Source organism: Canis aureus, chromosome 21, assembly GCF_053574225.1.
Source record: "Canis aureus isolate CA01 chromosome 21, VMU_Caureus_v.1.0, whole genome shotgun sequence".
Taxonomy (NCBI): domain Eukaryota; kingdom Metazoa; phylum Chordata; class Mammalia; order Carnivora; family Canidae; genus Canis; species Canis aureus.
The window spans coordinates 41,209,863-41,232,284 of NC_135631.1; the positions used below are offsets into that span (position 1 = coordinate 41,209,863).

Consider the following 22,422-nt stretch of genomic DNA (forward strand, 5'->3'; position numbering starts at 1 on the left):
CCTCTCTCTGTGTCTCTCATGAACAAATAAAATCTTAAAAAAAAAAAAAATGACCAATAAACATATGAAGAGATGGTCAACACCATCATGCAGAATAATGCAAAACATAACCACAATGAGGCATCAATATATAGCCAGAATAGCCAAAATTTTAAAAGTTCAATCAAAATCATTTCATAATAAAGCTAAGGGGAAAATATCTTTGCCATTACTACTAACACTAAACATATACCTATTCTATAACCTAGCAATTCAACTGCAAGGGCTTATCTCCGAGAGAAATGAATGCAAATGTCCACAAAAGGACAGTACAAGAATGTTTATAGCTGCCTGGTTCAGTCGTTTGAGCATCCGACTTTTGGTTTCAGCTCAGGTCATGATATCAAGGTTGTGGGATAGAGTTCCTCCCCCCACCCTCCCCTTAGGCTCCACACTCAGCAGGGAGTCTACTTGAAGATTTTCTCTCTCTCTCTCTCTCTCTCTCTTTCTCTCTCTATCCCCCTCTGGCCCTCCTCCAGCTCACTCTCTCTTCCAAATAAATAAATCTTAGAAAAATAATAATACCATCAGTTACAAGCTGTATGGTAATGAGATTTAAAAAAAAAGAATGTTTATAGCTGCTTTATTCATAATAACTAAAGACTGAAGAAAAAATACTCATCAACAGAAAAGACAAGTAAATTGTATATTCATTCAATGGAATAGTACAGAGCAGTAACAGTGAACTACTGGTACCTGCAACACCACTGAACAAATCTCACAGATGTGTTGAGTGAAAAAAGCCAGACACAAGAGTATATTCTATATGAAGTTCAAGAACAGGTAAGTAATCAGTAATGACAGATAGGAGCAAAATGGTTACCTCTGGGTGGCAGGGTATAAACTGGGGAGAGGCTTGAGGAACCAACCTTATAAGGTAGGTATTAGAAGAGTCTGTATCTTGCATCTGGGTGGTGGTTATAAGGGTATGAATATATGTAAAAATCAAACTGTACACTTAGGATTAGTGCACTTTACACATACATATATATGCTACAACTCAATTAAAAAAATGCACAAGTAGACTATAACAGCACTGTATTATATACTTGGAAGTTCCTAAGAGAGTAGAGCTTAATTGCTATCACCACCAAAAAGAAAAAAAAGGTAATTATGTAAGAGGATGAAGGTGTTTAACTATGATTACTGTGGCAATCATTTCACAATTTCACATGCACTAAATCATCATGTTGTGCACCTTAAATTTACATGTTATATGGCAATAATATATCAATAAAGCTAGAAAAAAATATGCACCAAAATAATCAGTGGATCTACAACTGATGTTTAATTCTTTAAATTATTCTGTACTGTCCACATTGTCCAAGACCATATTACTTAATTTTAATCATTTTTTAAAAGGCTATTTCATTAGAATAACAGTAGTGCTAAAATTAAACCAGATCTCTTCCTAAAGCCTTCCCTTACCAATCAAAATGCCACTGCCTCTAAATCACAGTGCTTATCACAAGGGTCTACTGACCATGAGACACAAGCTTTATCTTAATCTTCCTAGCATACAACACATTGCCTAGCGCTAGGAATCTGCTTCATATGTGTTATGTTGAATTGTATTCTGGGGGGCGCCTGGGGAGCTCGGTTGGTTAAGCGTCTGCCTTCAGCTCAGGTCATGATCCGAGGGTCCTGGGATGGAGCTCTGTATCAGGCTCCCTGCTCCAAGGGGAGTCGGCTTCTCCTTCTCCCTCTGCCCCTCCCCCTGCTTATGCTCTCACTGTCTCTCTCCCAAATTAGTAAATGAAAAATTGTTTTAAAAATGAATTGTATTGTGGTAAGCAAAAATATTTGCTGAGTAAACAGCGCGTAACAAAACAAGAAGTCAAAAATAAGTGATTATCTTCCATGATAGGTATTCCAAGGTCATGGGCTTGTGAGCCTGAGTTTGTACCACAGGAAAGGGTTGAGGCTTCCCCAATAAAGATATCAACTTGCCTGACAGCATTCCTAAATTGTTTCACCTGTGTGATTTACTCATCCAGCGCCACCAATCCTGTGCCTATCATTTTCTGTAGCAGTCGGAACTTATACTAGAGAACACAGATAAGTGATAACCTACAGGATCCACCCAACAGAGAGTCAAAGCCCAAAAGATAGAGCACAGAATCTCACCATCAACAGCACGCACAGAGATCACAGATACTGTACAGAGGGAGAAAAAGAGACAGACGGAAAGACAGATCAAGAACAAGTTGCTAACCCGCTAGAAAGTCACACATAAGCCCTCCAGCAATCATTCTCTTGGGTATTTATCCTACAGAAATGGAAACATGTTCACATAAAAAACTGTACACGAATGTTCAGCAGCTTTGTTAATAATCAAAAACTGGAAACTATCCATATGTTTTTCAACAGGTACATGGATAAACAAACCGTGGTACATTCACACCATGAAATACTACTAAGCAGTAAAAAGGAATGAGCTAATGATACACCCAACAACAAGGATGAGTCTCAAGGGCACTGTGCTGAGTGAAACAAGACAACCTCAAATAGTTACATACTGTGTAACTCCCTTATAGAAGTCTCAATGTGGCAAAATTAGGAATAAACAGATCAGTGCTCGCCAGGGGTTAGGGCCCAGGGGAGGGTCTGGCTCTTATTAAAATGTAACAAGATGGGAGGTCTGCGTGGCTCAGCAGTTGACCCTCTGCTTTGGCTCGGGGCATGATCCCAGAGTCCTGGGATCGAGTCCCACGTCGGGCTCCCTACAGGGAGCCTGCTTCTCCCTCTGCCTGTGTCTCTCCTGTCTCTCTCTCTCTCTCTCTCTCTCTCTCTGTCTCTCATGAATAAATAAATAAAATCTTTAAAAGAAATAAAATGTAACAAGAGGAAGTTTTTCTGTGGTGAAGCAGCTCTGCATCCTAATCCTGGTCATGACTATACTAATGTACACAAGTGATCCATTTGAGAGAACACACAGTGTATAAACAAAAACTGGTCAAATCTTATTTCAGTTAATAGTATTGTGTAAATATCAATTCCCTGGTTTTGATAATGTTCTATGTTAGATACCACCACTGAGGGGAAGCTGGATAAAGGCTATACAGGGAACTCTGTACCATTTTTGCAACTTCTTGTGAGTCATACAATTCCAAAATGAAAGTTCAATTTTTAAAAAAAGGAGTTGGGGGCGTCTAGGGGAAGCATTCAGCTAGGAGTTCAACTCTTGGTTTTGGTGCAGGTCAGAATCTCAGGGTCATCAGATCGAGCTCTGCTTCTGGCTCTGCTCTCAAGGAGGAGTCTGCTTGTCCCTCTCTCCTTCCCTCTCTGCCCTTCCCCCAATAAAATAAACAAAATCTCTTTAGTAAAATAAAATAAAGGAGTTGGGGCACCTGGCTGGCTCAGTCAGTAGAGCTCGTGACTCATATTCATGGAGGTTGTAAATTCAATCCCTACAGTGGGTGTACAGATTACTTTTAAAAAATATATATGATGAAATAAAATTTTTAAAGGAATTAAAAAATAATTCATATACAAAAATAATTTATAATAATTCTTATACAATAAAAAAATAAACGCTTGGGTGGCTCAGTTAGTTGAGCATCCAACTCTGGGTTTCTGCTTGGGTTGTGATTTCTGGGTAGTGGAGATCAAGCCCTGCAAGGGGCTTCATGCTCAGTGTGGAGTCTGCCTGAGATTCTCTCCCTCTCCTTTTGCCCCTCTCCCTGCACACATGCTATTTCTCTCTAAAATAAATAAATAGGGATCCCTGGGTGGTGCAGGGGTTTGGCGCCTGCCTTTGGCCCAGAGCGCGATCCTGGAGACCCAGGATCGAATCCCACATCGGGCTCCCAGTGCATGGAGCCTGCTTCTCCCTCTGCCTATGTCTTTGCCTCTCTCTCTCTCTCTATCATAAATAAAATAAATAAATATAAATAAATAAATAAAGTATTTTTTAAAATAATAATTTATGGTCGAAAACCGGAAAGAGGGATCCCTGGGTGGCGCAGCGGTTTAGCGCCTGCCTTTGGCCTAGGGCGCGATCCTGGAGACCCGGGATCGAATCCCACGTCGGGCTCCCGGTGCATGGAGCCTGCTTCTCCCTCTGCCTATGTCTCTGCCTCTCTCTCTCTCTCCCTGTGTGACTATCATAAGTAAATAAAAATTAAAAAAAAAAAAAAGAAAGAAAACCGGAAAGAACCTGAATCCTCATCATGGACGAATGGACAAGTAAAACATGGCATATCAATATAATGCAACATTATTTGGCAGTATAAATTCAGTACCAATACTTGCCTCAACATGGATGAGTCTTGAAGACATTATGCTAAGCGAAAGAAATCAGACCCCAAACTAATACATTGTATGATTCCATTTATATAAAATATCCAGAATATGTAAGTTTGTAGAGATTGAAAACAAATCAGGAGCAGAGGAAAATAAGGAATGACTGCTAAGTATGTATGGGGTTTATTTCTGGCAGGGAGGATGAAAATATTCTCAAATTAATAATTGTGATGGTCCCAAAGCTTTGTGAATATACTAAAAACCAGCATATTATACACTTTAAAAGCTAAATCTTAAAAAATAAAATAAAAGCTAAATCTTTTAGTACATGAATTGTCTTAGTGAAAAAGTTACATGCATACAAAAAATAAAGATCCTTCAAAAATGTTATATTCATTCATGCCCCAAAGCAACACTACCCCAAGCCATATGATTTAGCTAATTCTTGAGATTCACGATTGAATTGACACTGTCATCCCTCCCTGCTGCATGTTACTCACAAAGCAGCTCAATTAATAATTAGCAAACTAAACTCGCTGGAACAATCTGACAAGATTAAATTTTTGACTCAGCTAACTAGAGAAATCTTAATGTTATTCCTGACAACCATAAATTCCAGCGTACTAAAAAAGTAGCCTATGGGAACTGGCTCAATTCATAAAAGCTCACAGAAATGAATTGAATGAAAATGAAGAGTCAGCTTGTGTATACAAGTGGATAATGACAAAAGTAGATCATATTACATCAAACCAGGCCCGTGTTGTTTGTTACACAATTTAGGTTCGCCAATCTTTTTATTTATATGGTTTAAAATTAGACCTATTATTCCTTTTCCTCCACTGGAGAATTAATGAAAAAATAAAATCACTGGGCATCAGGAGACCTGAATTCTGGTCCAGACTATCACCTCTGTCAGGGCTGACTGTAAAATGAGGACTTCTCAGACCAGCAGGCCTCTCCTGAAATCTCTTCCACCACTTCTAGCACCACTGCTTGCACCCTGAACCAAGTCACCATGGTTTCCTTCATAGACGGAAGGCCAGCTCCCAGTTTCTACTTCTCCCTACCCCTGACAATCCATTCTCCACAGATGGCCAGTGCTCTTTTTAAAACAGGAACCGACCCTGTCACTCCCATGGGTAATCCTCTGATGGCCTACAGGGCAAGGCCCTACCTGCTCTCATCCTCCCATGGCCCCACCTTCTCCAGCAGCACTCCAGTCACCCTGACCTTTAGGGTCTTCTAACATTCCTAGTCCAGTCCTCCCCAAGGCCTCTGCCACACTCCCATCTCCTCCTCCTCATTCTAGTTTCTGGAAATGTTAGTTGCTCATCTGTAGAATGGTAACTAATAACAGTGCCTACCTTCTAGTGTTGTCACAAGGGATAAGAGGTGTGTAAAGCTATCTGCACCGTGCCTGGCGCAGTGTTCAAATGTCATCACTATCACTTAAGGCACCTCATCTTAATTTGGTCCCTATCCCTTAGCACTACCTGAAGTTGCCATCCTGATTTGTCATCTTCCTAGGTGGTCCCCCTAATATCCGCAGAATATAACCTTCATGAGGAGCTTTGACTTTCTTGTTCAAAGCTCCATCACCAACTCCAAGAAAAGGCACGCAAATACTTGTTGAATATGTGAATAAATCATATCAAGCATTCCTTTAAAATAGTGTCTTAATTCAAAGAATTAAGCAAAAAATGGCACCCCATTAATCTGTTATATAATTGGGCTGGTCTCTTGTTAATTACCTTGCAAACCATTCAAGTCACTCTGCCACTGCCTGGGGGGCTTTTCCCTCAAATCTTACCACATAGGTACAGTTACCTCTGAGAGCAAAAACTGGATATTGTGGATATACGCTAATTCTTTATAAACATACCACATAAATCCAAACTGCAGCAGACCAAAAAAGGCTCTTGGCCATTAGGATAGTCATTCCCTGAAACATGAAAATATGAAATACGTGTTGACTTAGTTAACTAAAACTGCTTTTCTACACGCATGCCCACATACAACATACACATTACATACGTGTATACATACACATAGCCATTCCCAAAACCGAGGACGCGCTTTTTTTCCAATTCCCTTTTACATTTCTAAACATAATGCAGTATGTGAAAATAAATGCTTTGTATTTAAGGTTGTTTTTAAAACCCAATACTCAGGATCCTAAACGTTACAGTTCTTCCTTACTCGCGGGCTTCATCTTCCGACATTCAAAGGAAATCCCAAATTTAAGGCCCTGACTTGAAAGCTGGCCAAGTCATTTTGTAAAGCATCTCCAACTACCGCGTCCATCCCGTTTTCACCTTTTAAGAATCCAGTATCAGATTTTTTTTTTTACCCACCAGTTCCTCAATTCCTTCATAAGTATGTTTCCGTCACTCTAATATAATCTTTTTTTTTTTTTTTTTTTTTTTGTCTTCCAAGAAAAGGCATTAACTATAGCGAGATGCCCATTTTGGAAAACCCTGAAAATGCTTTACAAGCCCTATCCCATCTCCAGTGAACAGAAAAATTGTCATGATAGCAGCACCGCGCTGGTGAGGCCTCAGGGCAGTGTTCAGGGAGGGCAGGAAATTCTGCAGGCAAGAGACCAAGGCGCCGAGGAGGGGGAAGCCCAGGAACGCCGCAGGGTCCGGTCCTGAGGATGATCACGGGCCGCCGTTCCCTACAAGACCCCCAATGCCACGGAGTGTGTCTCGCTCCACAGGAAGGGAGAAGCCACGCATCCTGGAGCGAAAGACGCCGAAAGCCAGGGGCGGGGGCGCTGCGCGGTCTCCGAGCGGCTCTCCAGGAAAGGCTCCCCCTCGGGTCCGCGCGGGCTGGGGGGCGGGGCGGGGCGGGGCGGGGGCTGGCACGGCTCCAGCAGCACCCCCTCCCGCCAGCTCCCGGGGCGGCGGGGGCGCAGCGCGGCTCGGCCCGAGCGCAAAGTTTCGACGGGAGACCCGGCGGGCGCCGGCGCGCTCAGGTCTCGGAGCTGGGCTGGCGCCAGGCACCCCCGGGCCGGCCGCTGGACACCCGGCTCCGGCTTTCCGCAAAGAGGCCGGGAGGCGGGGAGCCGGGGGGGAAGAGGAGGCCGGCCCCACGCGCGCGCACACACGCGCGGAGCCCACGGAGGACGCGGAGCCCACGGAGCGCGCGGAGGACGCGGAGCCCACGGAGCGCGCGGAGGACGCGGAGCCCACGGCTCCCGGGCGCCGGTGCCCAGGTGCGAGCCGAGCAGCAGCCTCACGCCTGCACGCGGCGCGGCGGGGCGGGGACGCCAGCGACCCCGGCGGGCGGCGCGCAGGGAGGGGCGGCCGCCGGGGGAGCGGGAGCGGGAGCGGGTCCGGGGTCCGGGGTCCGGGGTGCTCGGCCGGGCACCGCGGGCCCGCACGCGCCCTCCCCCGCCCGCCCGCCCACCCCTCCCCTCCCCCCGGGCCGCCCGCCGGGGCGCAGAGGCGAGCGCCCGCGTCCCCGGGGGGTGGGGGGGGGGACGAGCCCGCCGACCCCGGGATCCCGCAACTTTCCCCTGCGCGGCCGCGGGCTGCCCTGCCCGGGCGGGGGCGGGGGGGCGGGGGCCCGGGGGCGCGGGGCACGGACTCACTTTTTCGGATGTTTCTCTCTTTTCGGCCTCCGCTTTCGGGCCTGAATGGCCAGCACTGGGGAAAGAGAAGACACCCATTAACGGTCGGGCCGGCGGCCGGAGGGGCCGCGCGGCGGGGAGGAGGGCTCGCCGCGGGCCACTCACCTTTCCGGGAGCTCATCCCGACGCGGCCGAGCGGGGGCGGGGGGCTCCGCGGCGGCGGCGGCGGCGACGCGGGAGCCGAGCCGGGCCGGGCTGCAGCCTCCTCCACTCGCTCCGCCAGCCGGGAGGAGGCGGCCACCGCGCCTGCGCCGCCGCCGCCGCCGCCGCCGCCGCCGCTGCTCCCGCGGGGGGCCCGCCGAGACCCGCCCCGCCGGCCCCGCCCCCCGCCCCGCCCCGCCCCCGCCGGCCCCGCCCCGCCCCCCGCCCCCCGCCCACCTGCCCCGGCCGCGCAGCCTGCGGCCCGGCCTCCGCCCCCCGCGCCCCCGGCCCAGGCCCCGGCCCCCGGCCCCGCCCCTCGGCCGCCCGGCCCCCGCCCCCCGCGGCCCGGGACCCCGCCCCCGCGGCCGCCCGGCCTCCGCCCCACGCACCGCGGCCCGGGCCCCCCGCCTCTCCGCGCTCCCCGCGCGCCCCTCCTCGGCCGGCGCCCCCGCGGGTCTCGCACCACCGCTCTTCGCGCGGCCTCTTCGCCCCCTTTGCTCCCCGACATCCCTGCATCCCCATGAGCGCCGCCCGCTCCCCTCTGGCGGCTGTGGAAAGGGCACAGGGCCGGGAGCGGGGACACCTGGGACCCGCACGAGCGTGTGACCTTGGGGAAGTCCTCTCCTCCTTCCGCCTCACCTAACCCCACTGCGGGCTTGGAGCGTAATGAGGGAAAAGATGCAAACGGCATGGAAAGCGTGATGAAGTCGTTGTTTTGTTTTGTTGGGTTCTTTGCACCTGAATTAAAGCCCAGCTCGCCACACACCAAGCGTCTGACGATTTAACACAACAATCGCACCAAGCAGTTGTTGCCGACGTCTTACAGCGAGGAGGCGACGACGTCCAAAGTAGTTGAACACTTTGCGGAGGGACCGTGCAAGTTCAGGCCTAGCTGACTCCAAAGCCTTTCCATGGATCATGCCGCCTGATAAAGATGGGAATCAAGCTGATAGTGGGTCCGAATGACAACTGCACTCTCTTCCTTTGTTTGTTTAAGTAATTACAGTGTCTTGGAAAGATATCCTCCCCACCGCGGACTCTCTCTGGTTCTACGACTGTGTTCTTAGCTGACCAAAGTAACTAGTCTGATCCTAAAGATGCTAAAACCAAAGAACTGAAAGCGCTGCTCAGACTTGATGGAACTTTTACTTTCTCAACATGTTTTTTTTTTAAGTTTTTATTTTAATCACCCAGAGGGAGTGGACTCTTTAATCCCCGGCACCTACTTCAGCCATCCCCACCCACTTCCCCTCTGGTAACCATCAGTTTGTTCTCTCTAGGTAAGTACTTTCTCAACTTTTTATTTTCAAAAAGATCTACCCTACAGAGAAGTTACGAGAAAAATATAATGAACACCCGTATTAACCCATATGCACCGATTTTTAACATTTCATCACATTTGCTTTCCTTGTGTGTATGTGTGCCTATGGAAGTTCCTTTGTTTCGTTTTTGCTGAATTATTGAAGTTTTTGCATCGTTACCCTTTACCCTTAACATGTCAATAAGTACCAAGAACAAGGATATTCTACGCAATCAGAATTCCATTATCATACCAAGAAAATTTAATATTAATACAGAGGCCATATTCACATTTTCAAAATGTCCCTTGTAGCTGACTTTTTTCCTATCCAGGATACAATCAAGAATCGTCCATTACATTTAATTGCCATGTCTTTTTTACACTCCTTTAGTCTAGAATAATCCCTGGTTGTTGTTGGGTTTTTTTTTTTTTCTCTCTCTTTTATAACATTGACTTCTTTTGAGGAATCCAATTCACTGTTCTGCAGGATGTTCCTCAGTTTGTAGTCATCTGTTCCCTGTTAAAGTCAAGTTAAATAATTTTGGCAAGTACGCTATATGGATGATATTGTGTCCATCTCAGTATGTTGCAACAGAAAGGAAATGATGTCAGTTTGTTTCATTATTCGTGATGTTACATTTAATCATTTTTCTATAGTAAGGCCAGCTTTTTTTCTTTTCTACTTAAAAAAGTGGTCTATGTTCAAAACGAGTAAAGGACTTGAATACACGTTTCTCCAAAGATATACAAATAGCCAACAAGTACATGAAAGATGCTCAATTTCCTTAGACAAATGCAAAGCAAAACCACAATGAGACACCCCTTTGCACCTACTAGGATGACTATGTTTTTTTAATAGAAAATAAAGGTTGCCTTGATCACCCAGTTGGTTAAGCGGTTAAGTGTCAGACTCTTGGTTTTGGCTTAGATCATGAACTCATGGGTTCTGAGATCAAGCCGGATGTCAAGCCCCATGTTGAGTCCCACAGGCTCAGCGTTCAGTGGGGATCCTACTTGAGACTCTCTGCCCCTCCCCCACTCACTCTCACCCTTTCAAATAAATACATCTTTAAAAACAAATAGATAAAAAAATAATAATAAAAATGAAAAAAAAAAAACAAATAAATCAATGGAGAATAAGTCTTGTTAAGGATATTGAGATATTGGAATCCTTGTACATTGCTGGTGGGAATGTAAAATGGCGCAATCACTGTCAAAAACAGCCTCACAGTTCCTCAAAAAACAAAAAAGAATTATCAACAATTCCACCCCTCGGTATATATCCAAAACCATTGCAAACAGGTACTCAAATCTTTGTGCACAAATGCACATGGCAGTAATAATCACAGGAGCCAAAATGTTAGAAACAACTCAAGTATCCATCAACACATGAATACACAAATTGCAGTATACACACACCATGAAATATTTTTCAGCCCATAAAAAGAGTGAAGAAAAAGAAGAATGATACATGCTACAACATGGATAAACCTCAAAACATTATGCCAAGGGAAAGAAGCCAGACACAAAAGGTCTGTTTTGTATTGCATGATTCCATTTATGTGAAACATCTAGAATTAGCAAATCCACAGAAAGCAGATAGGTGGTGGCCAGCGGCTGGGGGGAGGGGAAATGAGGAGCAAGAGCTTAATGGATATAAGGTTTTATTTTGTAGTGATGAAAATGCTTTGGAACTAGAAAGACATGGTGGTGACACAATATTGTGGATGTATGAATGCCACTGAATTGTGCACTCTAAAATTATTAACTTCAGGGATCCCTGGGTGGCGCAGCGGTTTAGCGCCTGCCTTTGGCCCAGGGCGCGATCCTGGAGACCCAGGATCGAATCCCACGTCGGGCTCCCGGTGCATGGAGCCTGCTTCTCCCTCTGCCTGTGTCTCTGCCTCTCTCTTTCTCTCTGTGTGACTATCATAAATAAATAAAAAAAAAAATTAAAAAAAATAAAATTATTAACTTCATGTTAGGTGAATTTCACTTCAATTTTAGAAACAAGGGATCCCTGGGTGGCGCAGCGGTTTGGCGCCTGCCTTTGGCCCAGGGCGCGATCCTGGAGACCCGGGATCGAATCCCACGTCGGGCTCCCGGTGCATGGAGCCTGCTTCTCCCTCTGCCTGTGTCTCTGCCTCTCTCTCTCTCTCTGTGACTATAATAAATAAATAAAAATTAAAAAAAAAATCCTGTGGGGTAGTACTTTGAAATTTTGTGAGTATCCTTCCCCAAGAATCTTTCACTCTGTGGGTTTAGCGTCTATGGATGATGCTTGCCTGAATCAATTAACACTATAGCGGTTATAGGGGGTGCCCCTAGCTGGCTCAGTAGGGCACACGCCTCTTGATCTTGGGAATGTGAGTTCGAGCCTCATGTTGGGTGTATTACTTAAAAAAATAAATACTGAAAAAAAGAAGAAAAAACAAAGGAGGCCCTGGGTTTTGGGGCACCTAGGTAGCTCAGCGGTTCAGCTTCTGCCTTTGGCTCAGGGTGTGATCCCAGGGTCCGGGAACAAGTCCCACATTGGGGTCCTTGCATGGAGCCTGCTTCTCCCTCTGCCTAGGTCTCTCTGCCTCTCTCTCTTTCTGTATCTCTCATGAATAAATAAATAAATAAATAAATAAATAAATAAACAAATAAATAAAATCTTTTTTAAAAAATTAGATGGGAGGCACAATCTATCTGCTAGATCTTTTACATTCATTTGTTCAACAAATAATTACCAAATATCTATTCTGTAGCATGATGGTAGGTATTGAGTCTACAGCAGTGAACAAAGCTCACAGAAATCTCCCTGCCCTCATGGAGCTTACATTCTACTGCCAGAAGCAGAAAATAAACAAAATAAGTACGTGAATTATATACTATGATTACTAGATGGCAGTAGTAACTATGAAAAGAAAAAAAAATGAAAACCAAAAAACACCAACCTTTTCAGAGGTGTTTAAGAAAATGCTCACCAATGGGCACCTGGGTGGCTCAGTTGGCTAAGCAGCCCCTCCCCCTGCTCATACTCATGCTTTCTCTCTCAAATAAATAAAATATTTTTTGTATATTTATTTATTTATTTATGATAGTCACACAGAGAGAGAGAGAGAGGCAGAGACACAGGCAGAGGGAGAAGCAGGCTCCATGCACCGGGAGCCCGATGTGGGATTCGATCCCGGGTCTCCAGGATCGCGCCCTGGGCCAAAGGCAGGCGCCAAACCGCTGCGCCACCCAGGGATCCCTTTTTTTTTATATTTTATTTATTCATGAAAGACACAGAGAGAGAGCTAGAGACACAGGCAGAGGCAGAGAGCCCGATGTGGGACTTGATCCCAGGTCTCCAGAATCACGCCCTAGACTGAAGGCGGTGCTAAATCGCTCAGCCACCCGGGCTGCCCCAAATTTTTTTTTTTTTTTTTTTTAGGAAAAGTCTCACTGAAAAAAAAAATCTTTCTAAGAAGATTAAAGACCCTAAGGTGATCTTGTCAATCTTTTCTATAAATTAAGAGAGAACTACGTGTGCCACCTAGGATATTTGTGAATGCTCTGAATTTATTGAATTAAAATATACCTACCTAATTAGCAATCAGTAAATTTACATATATTATGTTAGGTGCTCACAGAAAGAATGATGAATTATAAACCTAGTCTCTGCAAATTCAAAAATTAAAAATTTGGGGGCACATGGCTGGTTCAGTGGGTAGAGCATAGGACTCAATCTCAGGGTTCGTCTCTAGTTCAAGTCGCTTATGTTGGGTGTGGAGCCTAACGGAAAAAAATTTATTAATAAAAATGAAAAATTTATTTGAGATGCATCAGAATTTCAAATGATGTTTTAAAGGAAATTTTTATTTTTTAAATTTTTTTTTAGATTTTATTTATTTATTCTTGAGAGACAGAGAGAGCGAGAGAGAGAGAGAGGCAGAGACACAGGCAGAGGGAGAAGCAGGCTCCACGCAGGGAGCCCGACGTGGGACTCCATCCCAGGTCTCCAGGATCACACCTTTAGTGCCAAAGGTGGCACTAAACCGCTGAGCCACCCAAGGATCCTCAGGAAATTTTTTAAAAAAGAAAGAGTATAAGCATTTTTTAAGTTGTTTTTTAAAGCTCTATGCCCAGTGTGAGGCTCAAACTCATGACCCTGAGTATAAATTTAATTATTTTATTCTACCATTATTTATTACTAATAAGTCTAATCACGAGACTATTCTAATTAAGAAGGTGGAGTATGACAGCCAGATATATTTTGTTCTCTATAGCAGTCCAAAAGAAGTGAAAAGAGCAGTTACATGCATTTTCCCCAACCTAGCACAAAGGAATTCATTTTTACTAAATACAAACATATTGTATTCATTTTTACTAAATATAAGAGAAAATTACAAAATGCTGTAAACCCAATTACACACTAATATTTCTAAGTTGAGCTATGAAATCATGCTGTATCATAGAAGTTATATTTAGTATGTCATAGAATTAGAAACAGATTTGAGAGGTCACACAACCCACCTTTGGGCCTTTGGTGGATGAGATCCTAGCCCCTTTCTAAAGGCTCTCCAATGCTTTTACATTTCTAGGAAAGTTTTCTTAGATCTAATTTATACCTTCTATGATGAAGCTTAAGCCTGTCTCTTATTACAGCATATTTCTCAGGGGCACTAGTACCATTAAAGCAGCAATTTAACCCAGAAGTTAGTGTACAGGCTAGTAGAGCCAGACTGGCAGAGGTCAAATCCTAGCTTTACCATTCACTACGTAAACTTGGTAACTTAGGCAAGTTACTCAGTTTCTCTGTGCCTCAGTTTCCAGATCTGCAAAATAAGGATAGTAATACTAACTACCGTATATATTTGTGAGGATTAAATGAGTTATGTCACATAAAATGCTTAGAGAAGGATCTAATTGTTCAATAAATATTAGCTCTTACATAAAATGCACATCAAGACATGTATTACTAATCTATGGCTGCAAAACAAATTTCTCCCAAATTTATCAATTTAAAACAAAACATTTATTATCTCACGATTTCAGTGGTCCAGGACTTTGGGTGCTGATTGGCTGGAGAGTGAAGTTGTCACCTGGGGCTGCAGTCATCTGGAGGCTTGAGGAAGGCTGAAAGACCTGTTACCAAGATGGCTCACTCACATGGCTGTTAGCAGGAGGCCTCAGATCCTCACTGGCTCTTTCAAGGAGGCCTCACTTCCTCCACCTGGATCTTTCCATAGGGCTGCTTGACTGTCTGGCTTCCCCCAGAGAGCACGGTAGAAACTTCAATGCCTTTTGTGACCTACCCTCAGAAGTCACAATCCATCATTTTCACCACATTCTATTCAAGAGGTGCAAGTCCAGCATCATGCTCAAAGGAGGGGCACGAAACCACTTCTGGAAGGGAAGAGTAACAAAGATTATGTGGACATATTTTTAAACCACCACAAGGGGTCATTCCTACTTTCTTTTAGTGCCTCTGATTTACAAGTGAGGATTTTTACAGACCTCTCATTTGGCTATTGTGTAAACAGTAAAAATGAAAGAAAATTTTCAGTCCAACGTTCAGACCAAAGAAAAGGGAATGCAGTCTAGATTATCTGGAGAAAGTAAACAATAGTAATAAATGTATTACAAACAAAATGCCTATTATACAAAAGCCAGTTAAAAATGGCTCCTGAAAATCTGTCCAGGGCTCTCTTAGTAGGGATTTAGAATATTGACTAATATGCCAGCACATATCTAAACAAATTAAATGGTCCAGGCATAATAAACTATGCTGAACTCTCACACCATGGGTTCCATTTCTTTCAAGCACTGGGACATGGATATAGCCATGATGGAATACTTGTTTCTCAAATACATGAACTCTCTAAGAATTTTGTTTTCTGTTTTATTGTAAATGATTTAAAAATCCAATATAAAATCTAATGTAAAAATAAACTGATGTTAAAAAAATAAATAAACTGACTTTGATTTTTCTCACAGTTAAACATGAATTCTGTTCTCACATTATTCACAATCAGTTGTTCAAAAATGTGTATTTCTAATTTTCAGGTAGATATAGGCATTGTGTATGGAGATAAAATATATTTTATCATTAAAGAACAGCTTTATAGGGGCACCTAGGTGGGTCAGTTAAGTGTCCAACTCTTAGTTTCAGCTTAGATCATGATTTCACGGTTTTAGGATAGAGCCCTGCATTGGGCTCTGCGCTTAGCGTGGAGTTAGCTTGAGAGCCCCGCTCCCTCTGTCCCTCTTGCTTGTGTTGTCTCTCTCTCTAAAATAAATAAAGCTTTTAAAAAATGGCTTTTATAGTTGGGGCAACTGGCTGGCTCAGTCAGTGGAGCACGTGACTCTTGATCTCAAGGTTGTAAGTTCCAGCCCCACACTAGGTGTAGAGATTACTAAATTATTTTTTTTTCCTTTTTTTAAGGCAGGGGAGGGGCAGAGGCAGAGGGAGAACCTCAAACACCCTCTATGCCCAGCAAGCACGGAGCCCAGTTTGGGGCTCAATCTCAAACCCCAAGATCACGGCCCCAGCTGAAATCAAGAGTTGGCCACTTAACCGACTGAACCACCCAGGCACTCCTAAAAATAAAATATTTTTTTTTTAAAGATTTTATTTATTTATTCCTGAGAGACAGGGGGGCGGGGGCAGAGACACAGGCAGAGGGAGAAGCAGGCTCCATGCAGGGAGCCCGATGTGGGATTCGATCCCGGGTCTCCAGGATCACGCCCTGAGCCAAAGGCAGATGCTCAACCGCTGAGCCACCCAGGTGTCCCCTAAAAATAAAATCTTAAAAAAAAAAAAAAGAAAGAAAGAAAGAACAGCTTGATAGTCCTCTGATCATAACGTTCGATTGTATTTATTTTTTGAACGTTTTGTTGTTATATAATATACATGTAAAAATATGCAGGAGTCATAAAGGTACAATAATATAAACACCTGTGTTTAAAAACATTGAACATTCCCAGTCCCTCCTGAAAGCTCCCCCGCCAATGCACTACTCCCACCCAGGTTACCTCTATTCGAACTACTAACACTGCTGATTCATGCTGCCCAGTTTTTAGGTTTATGGAAATGAAATCATACCCTAGGACTTTGCATCTGGTTTCTTTCTTTTTTTTTTTGCATCTGGTTTCTTTTGCTCAACAGGATGTTTGCGAGACTGAGCCGTGTGTTACATGCAGCAACACTTCATTGTTGTAGAGTGTTCCATTCTGTGAATATACCACTTGTTTTTTAAATCCACTGGTGCCATTTACTTATTTGTTTTTTTAAGATTTTATTTTAGAGGAATCTCTGCACCCAAGGTGGGGCTCGAACTCACAACTCTGAGATCAAGAGTGGTACGCTCTACGGACGGAGTCAGCCAGGCCCTCTCAGTGGTGCCATTTATTAAAGTGCCTTGGTGCGCCTGGGTAGCTCGGTCAGCGCAGCGGCCTACTTCTGATAAGGGCTCAGGTCATGATCTCAGGCTTTGGAGGTCTGAGCCCTGCCTCAAACTCCACACTGGGCCTGCTTAAGATTTTCTCTCTCCCTCTCCCTCTCACCCTCCTCATCACTCTCTTTCTTTCTCTCTCTCTCAAAAAAAAGGGGAGGGGGGGATCCCTGGGTGGCTCAGCGGTTTAGTGCCTGCCTTTGGCCCAGGGAGTGATCTTGGAGTCCTGGGATCAAGTCCCACATCAGGCTCCTGCAGGGAGCCTGCTTCTCCCTCTGCCTCTCCTTCTCCTCTCTCTCTCTCTCTCATGAATAAAATCTTAAAAAAAAAAAAAAAAAAAAAGGCAGGGCGCCCGGGTGGCTCAGGGGTTTAGCACCTGCCTTTGGCCCAGGGCATGACCCTGGAGACCCGGATCGAGTCCCACGTCAGGCTCCCTGCATGGAGCCTGCTTCTCCCCCTGTGTCTCTCTCTGTGTCTCTCATGAATAAATAAATAAATAAAAATTTTTTAAAAAGCCAAAACAAATAAACAAGTACTGTATCTACCCCAAACCTGCCCTTTACTCTCAGCTTTGTAATGAGACGGCTCTGACCCAGGCACCCACAGTGTCCCCTAAAGGACAGAACCCCCTCCTCAGACCCCCAGGTCCCCATCTCCTCTAGGGGTCCCCAGACCCTCCAAATCCCAGCTCCGCGCTGTTTCCCCGTCATAACTGCGTCCCAAGGTGTCCCTGCACCTGTGCAACCGAACCACGACTTATATTCATTTTTTTTAATGAATAAAAAGTAGTAATTTCTGTTTTCTCTCTAGACTCTAATGGACACATGATATTTTTAGCGGGGGGGCAGGGAGGGGGACACATGAAGCTTCTACCAATAACAGGAGACTCCGCTGTCCCCAGTCTGGGCTACTCTGAGTAGCGGCGTTGTGACTGCTCTGATCCTGTCTCTTGGTGAATATGTGAATATAGCTGGAGAATGGAATTGCTAAGCCGTAGGGTATGTGTGTGTTTGCTTTTAGCAAATACTGCCAAAGTGTTTTCCAAAGTGGTTGTAGCAATAACTGCATTGATTTTTAAGGCATTCCCCGGATCTCACGCCTGAGTCTCAGATCTTTAACAGTCCCTAAGCCCCACACTACTGTAACGTAACCTGTGCTTCAGGGTTTTTACGTTGCAATGCTAAAGAAAACTAGCCTCTGTTGCTTAAAGAGGGCCTCTATGTACATCCTTAGCTCCTCTGTAGTGCCTGGCACATAGTAGGTGGTGTTGAATAGGTAATAAGAACAAAAGGAAGTTTAGGGACGCCTGGGTGGCTTAGTCGGTTAAGTGTCTGCCTTTGGCTCAGGTCATGATCCCGGGGTCCTGGGGTCCAGCCCCCATCGTGCTACCTGCTCAGCGGGAGCCTGCTTCTTTGTCCCCCTCTGCCCCTCCTCCTGCTCATGTTCTCTCTCTCTCAAATAAATAAAATCTTAAACAAAAAAGAATAAAAGGAAGTTTAAAAATATCCCTTTGTGGGGCAGCCCCGGTGGTGCAGTGATTTAGCACTGCCGGCAGTCCAGGGTGATCCTGGGGACCTGGGATCGAGTCCCACGTCCAGCTCCCTGCATGGAGCCTGCTTCTCCCTCTGCCTGTGTCTCTGCCTCTCTCTCTCTCTGACTCTATGAAAAAATAAATAAAATCTTAAAAAAAAAAAAAATAGAGACACAGAGAGAGAGAGAGAGGCAGAGACACAAGCAGAGGGAGAAGCAGGCTCCATGCAGGGAGCCCAAAGTGGGACTCGATCCCGGGTCCCCAGGATCCCACCCTGGACTGCCGGCAGCACTAAATCACTGCACCACTGGGGCTGCCCTCTCTCTGTGTCTCTAATAAATAAATAAATAAATCTTAAAAAAAATATATATCCCTTTGTACAGTTGAACTAACATGAAACAGGAATGTAAATTGAGGTCAGTTCTACCCTAGGGCCTACTCGGTAACCCGAGAACACACGCCACTGGGCAGCTGTAGATAAATAGGCCTTGGGTTCCCCCGGTTACTTCTATTGCCCTGCAAGACCCATTTCACTCCTCGCAGACTGCTTAAATGAATTCTTATAGGAGCACACCCAACAGTGGCGGGGAGCTGCTTATGGGCTGGGGCAGCCCTGTGTCTGGCACATCGATCTCACCATGTAAACCCTCTCTCAAGAATTTCTTCTTCAGGAGCTGTCTCGGGGGCTCAGTGGTTGAGCATCTGGTTGAGCATCTGCTTTCAGCCCAGGGCATGATCCTGGGTCCTGGTATCAAGTCCCATCGGGCTCCTCGCAGGGAGCCTGCTTCTCCCCCTGTCTATGTCTCTGCCTCTCTCTCTCTCTCATGAATAAATAAATAAAATTTTAAAAAAGAAATAAACAACTCTTAAAAAAAGGAGTCACATGCTCTACCTACTAAGCTAACCAGGTGCCTCCTTTCTCAAAAATCTTTGATGGAGATCACTCTCTCTCTCTCTTTTTTAAGACTTTATTTATTTATTCATGAAAGACACACAGAGAGAGGCAGAGACTCAGGCAGAGGGAGAAGCAGGCTCCCTCTGGGGAGCCTGATGTGGGTTTCCATCCTGGGCCTCCAGGATCACATGCTGGGCTGAAGGCGGCCCTAAAGCACTGAGCCACCAGGGCTGCCCTGATGGAGATCTCAAACTGAATTGAATCCCCTGGAGATTTATTCTTAGAGTGACCCAGACTTCAGGGGTGCTCTCCTCAAACCTCCTCAGTGTCTTCATCACCTACACAAGCCCTGAGGTAAACGACCCACATCTGTGGACCTCACCTGAAACCTTTATAAGCCCAATTCTCATAAACCAATGAGTTTCTAGCACCTGCTGAGAACTCAGGGCTCCTAACTTCAGCTGATCTTGGAGAAAAAGTAGCAGCTTGCTAGAAGTTGGTACAGGAAGCTGGCCACCATCTAGCATTTCAACCTGCTCAGTCAACATTAGGGCAAGGGAAAGGAGGAGCAGGAGAGAAGGCAACATACACATTTATTTATAAAATAACTTTTGAAAAGGTCATCTTTACACCCAACACAAGGCTGGAACTCACAACCCCCAAGATCAAAAATCACATGCTCCATTGACTAAGCCAGCCAGCCACACCTATAAAATAATCTTTATGTGTTCTAGAAACAACACAATTTCCAATTGCATAAATCTATTTTTCTAGAATATAGAATTGTTAGAGTGATATTCTTCCGAGTTTATGAGTAATATAACCTTATTGAGATTCCATTAGTAGAATAGTCAAAACAACCCATAAAGTGGGGATTTTCCATTTGACAAACGGGTGAGAAAGCAGATATACCTAACTATGAATTAAAGACAATAATATTAGGGCACCTGGGCAGCTCAGTTGGTTAAGCTTCTGCCTTCAGCTCAGGTCATCATTCCACGGTCCTGGTCTTGAGTCCTGCATCAGGCTCCCTGCTCAGCGAGGAGTCTGCTTCTCCCTCTCCTTCTGTCCCCTGACCTCTGGCTCTGGTGCTCTCTCTCACTCTCACATAAATAAATAAAATCTTTTCTTTAAGAAGACAGTAGTATTTTGGGCGGCACCTAGGTGGCTCAGTCACTTAAGCAGCTGACTTGATTTTGGCTCAGGTCATGATTTCAGGGTGGTGGGATCAAGTCCAGCATCTCAAGCCCTGCTTGAGTTTCTCTCTCTCTCTTCCTCTGCCCCTCCCCACCACTACCCCCTGGGTGTGCGCTCTCTCTCTCTCTCTCTCTCTCTCTCACACACACACACACAAACATACATAGATACACAAATAAGATAAAGACAATGGTAGTTTTGAATCTCTGGGTACGTAAGGCATGTTTTTGTGACTGATCACAGCCAGTGATGTACAGCAAATGGCTATCTTTTCTCATGCACTATTTGCCTCCAGAGAGGAAGCCAATATGTTCTGTAGTCATCATGCAAGGTGCTCTAAGTACTTCTTATTTCAGAGTCCTCAGACATTTCTTCAGGACTCACTCTTCCCCTCTCCTGTCTGATGCTAGGTTCACAGACAACTAACATCTTTAGTCCTAACATCTAATCTGGTCATCACAAGTTGAGAATGGTCTCAGTTGTCTATTGCTGCATTAAAAAAAAAACAAAAAAAAAAACCTTAAAACTAAATAGCTTACAACGATTTATTATTTCTCGCAATGCTGTGGGTTCACTAGTCAGTTCTGGTCTCATCTGGGCTCACTCATGCTGTTGCATTCATCCAGTGGGTGAGCTAGAGCCTGAGGACCCCAGATGACCCTATCCCTGTATCTGAGACCTGGAGGAGACTGGCAGGCTAGGACCTCTCTCTCTCCACGTGGTCCTTCATTATTAACTGGTCTATCTCAGCTTCTTTAGTCTCAAGAGAATGGAGGCACAAGCTGTGCAGGCTCCAGAAAACTCACACAATGTTATTTCCACAATATTCTATGCTTTAAACAAATCCTAAGGCCAGATTCATTGCAAGAGGCAATGATACCAAGGGTATAAATTCAGGGAGGTGTGATTCATCAGGGTCACTTTATAGCAATAGGTGTATGCATGCGTGTGTGTGTGTGTGTGTGTGTGTAAGGCATTTGAGTCATGCTTGCCAATGCACGGTCAATCTGTCAACAGTTTTGTTTTGTGGAGCAACCACAAGGAACAAAGTAATAGGCTTGGAATATACATTACATTTATCTTACAATTTCTAGCTAAAAGAATGTTTTCAGATCCATTAAAAAATGTCTTTCAAATCAATCCCGTGAAAGAGTTAAATGTCCTGTGGTATAATAGGACATGTATTTGATATTTGATCCCAGTTCCTAGCTCAGAGCTTCTAAAACCTTTGAGATTTCATGAGTATTAGAAGAGACTTTTGTTTTTCATGATTGAGCCCATTTACGTCACACCTGGCCAACTTAGGGTAAAGTTTCTGGAAAGCCTCAAGATAAGGCTGGTCACCAGAAAGACCAAGTGATGAGAGCGTTGAAAGTTTCAGCCCTATCGCTGACCTCCTTATAGAGAAGCGTTTGTAAAGATTGAGCTCTTGAAGATTAAAAGTCTTGAACAAAATTTGAACTTCCAAGCTGGTGAAGCATCAAGGTGTCGGAGGGTAGTGTGACCAGAGAGAGTATGGGAGCTCTGTGCACCCCACCACCCAAACCTTGCCCCATGCATCACTTCTGTTTGGCTGCTCCTGAGTTGTATCCTTGATAATAAACCAGTAAAATGCCCTCCTGTATTCTATGAGCCATTCTAGCAAATTATCGAACCTGAGGAGGGGGTTATGGCAACCCCTGCTTTATGGCCAGTCACTCAGAAGCATGGGTAATCTCTCCAAGACTTGCAGCTGGTCCTAAAGCTGGAAGATGGGCAGTTTTGTTGAGTCTGCACTAGCCCCAGGTGGTTAGTCTCATAATTGAAGTGAACTGTTGAACACCCAGTGAGTGTCCTGAAAATCAGAGAATTGGTTGTTGGCGTTGGAAAACACTCCAGATGTCCCGTTTTGGCAGTAGGTAGGAGAACTAGGACAAACACAATCTTTTGACTCAGCATATACTTTTTTTCCAGTTTGGTTCTTCCTCTTTGAAAATAAAACATTATTTTGGGGTGAAAATAAAACATGCATTTCTG

At 44.8% G+C, this 22,422-nt stretch overlaps 1 protein-coding gene across 18 annotated transcripts in view; it reads right to left on the reverse strand.

The window, feature by feature from the left end:
- The window catches only part of SRPK2 (SRSF protein kinase 2), a 266,464-nt gene extending 251,825 nt beyond the window's left edge, over window positions 1–14,639 (reverse strand). For 8 of the 18 annotated variants that reach the window (XR_013360362.1, XR_013360360.1, XR_013360359.1 and 5 more), the window contains exons 1-3: window positions 8,884–8,984; window positions 7,880–7,934; window positions 6,167–6,226 (exon numbers count right to left, since the gene is read on the reverse strand). Coding sequence is in view for 12 of the 18 variants with exons in the window: in XM_077863979.1 (XP_077720105.1) it covers window positions 6,167–6,226; window positions 7,880–7,934; window positions 8,884–8,979 (211 nt within the window). In the remaining 6 variants the exon portion in view is untranslated. Of the gene's footprint in view, window positions 1–6,166; window positions 6,227–7,879; window positions 7,935–8,023; window positions 8,166–8,448; window positions 8,597–8,883; window positions 8,985–14,376 lie in introns of those variants that run through there. The other 10 variants (XM_077863978.1, XM_077863975.1, XM_077863984.1 and 7 more) reach the window with 9 other exon arrangements.
- Window positions 14,640–22,422: the final 7,783 nt, after the last annotated feature.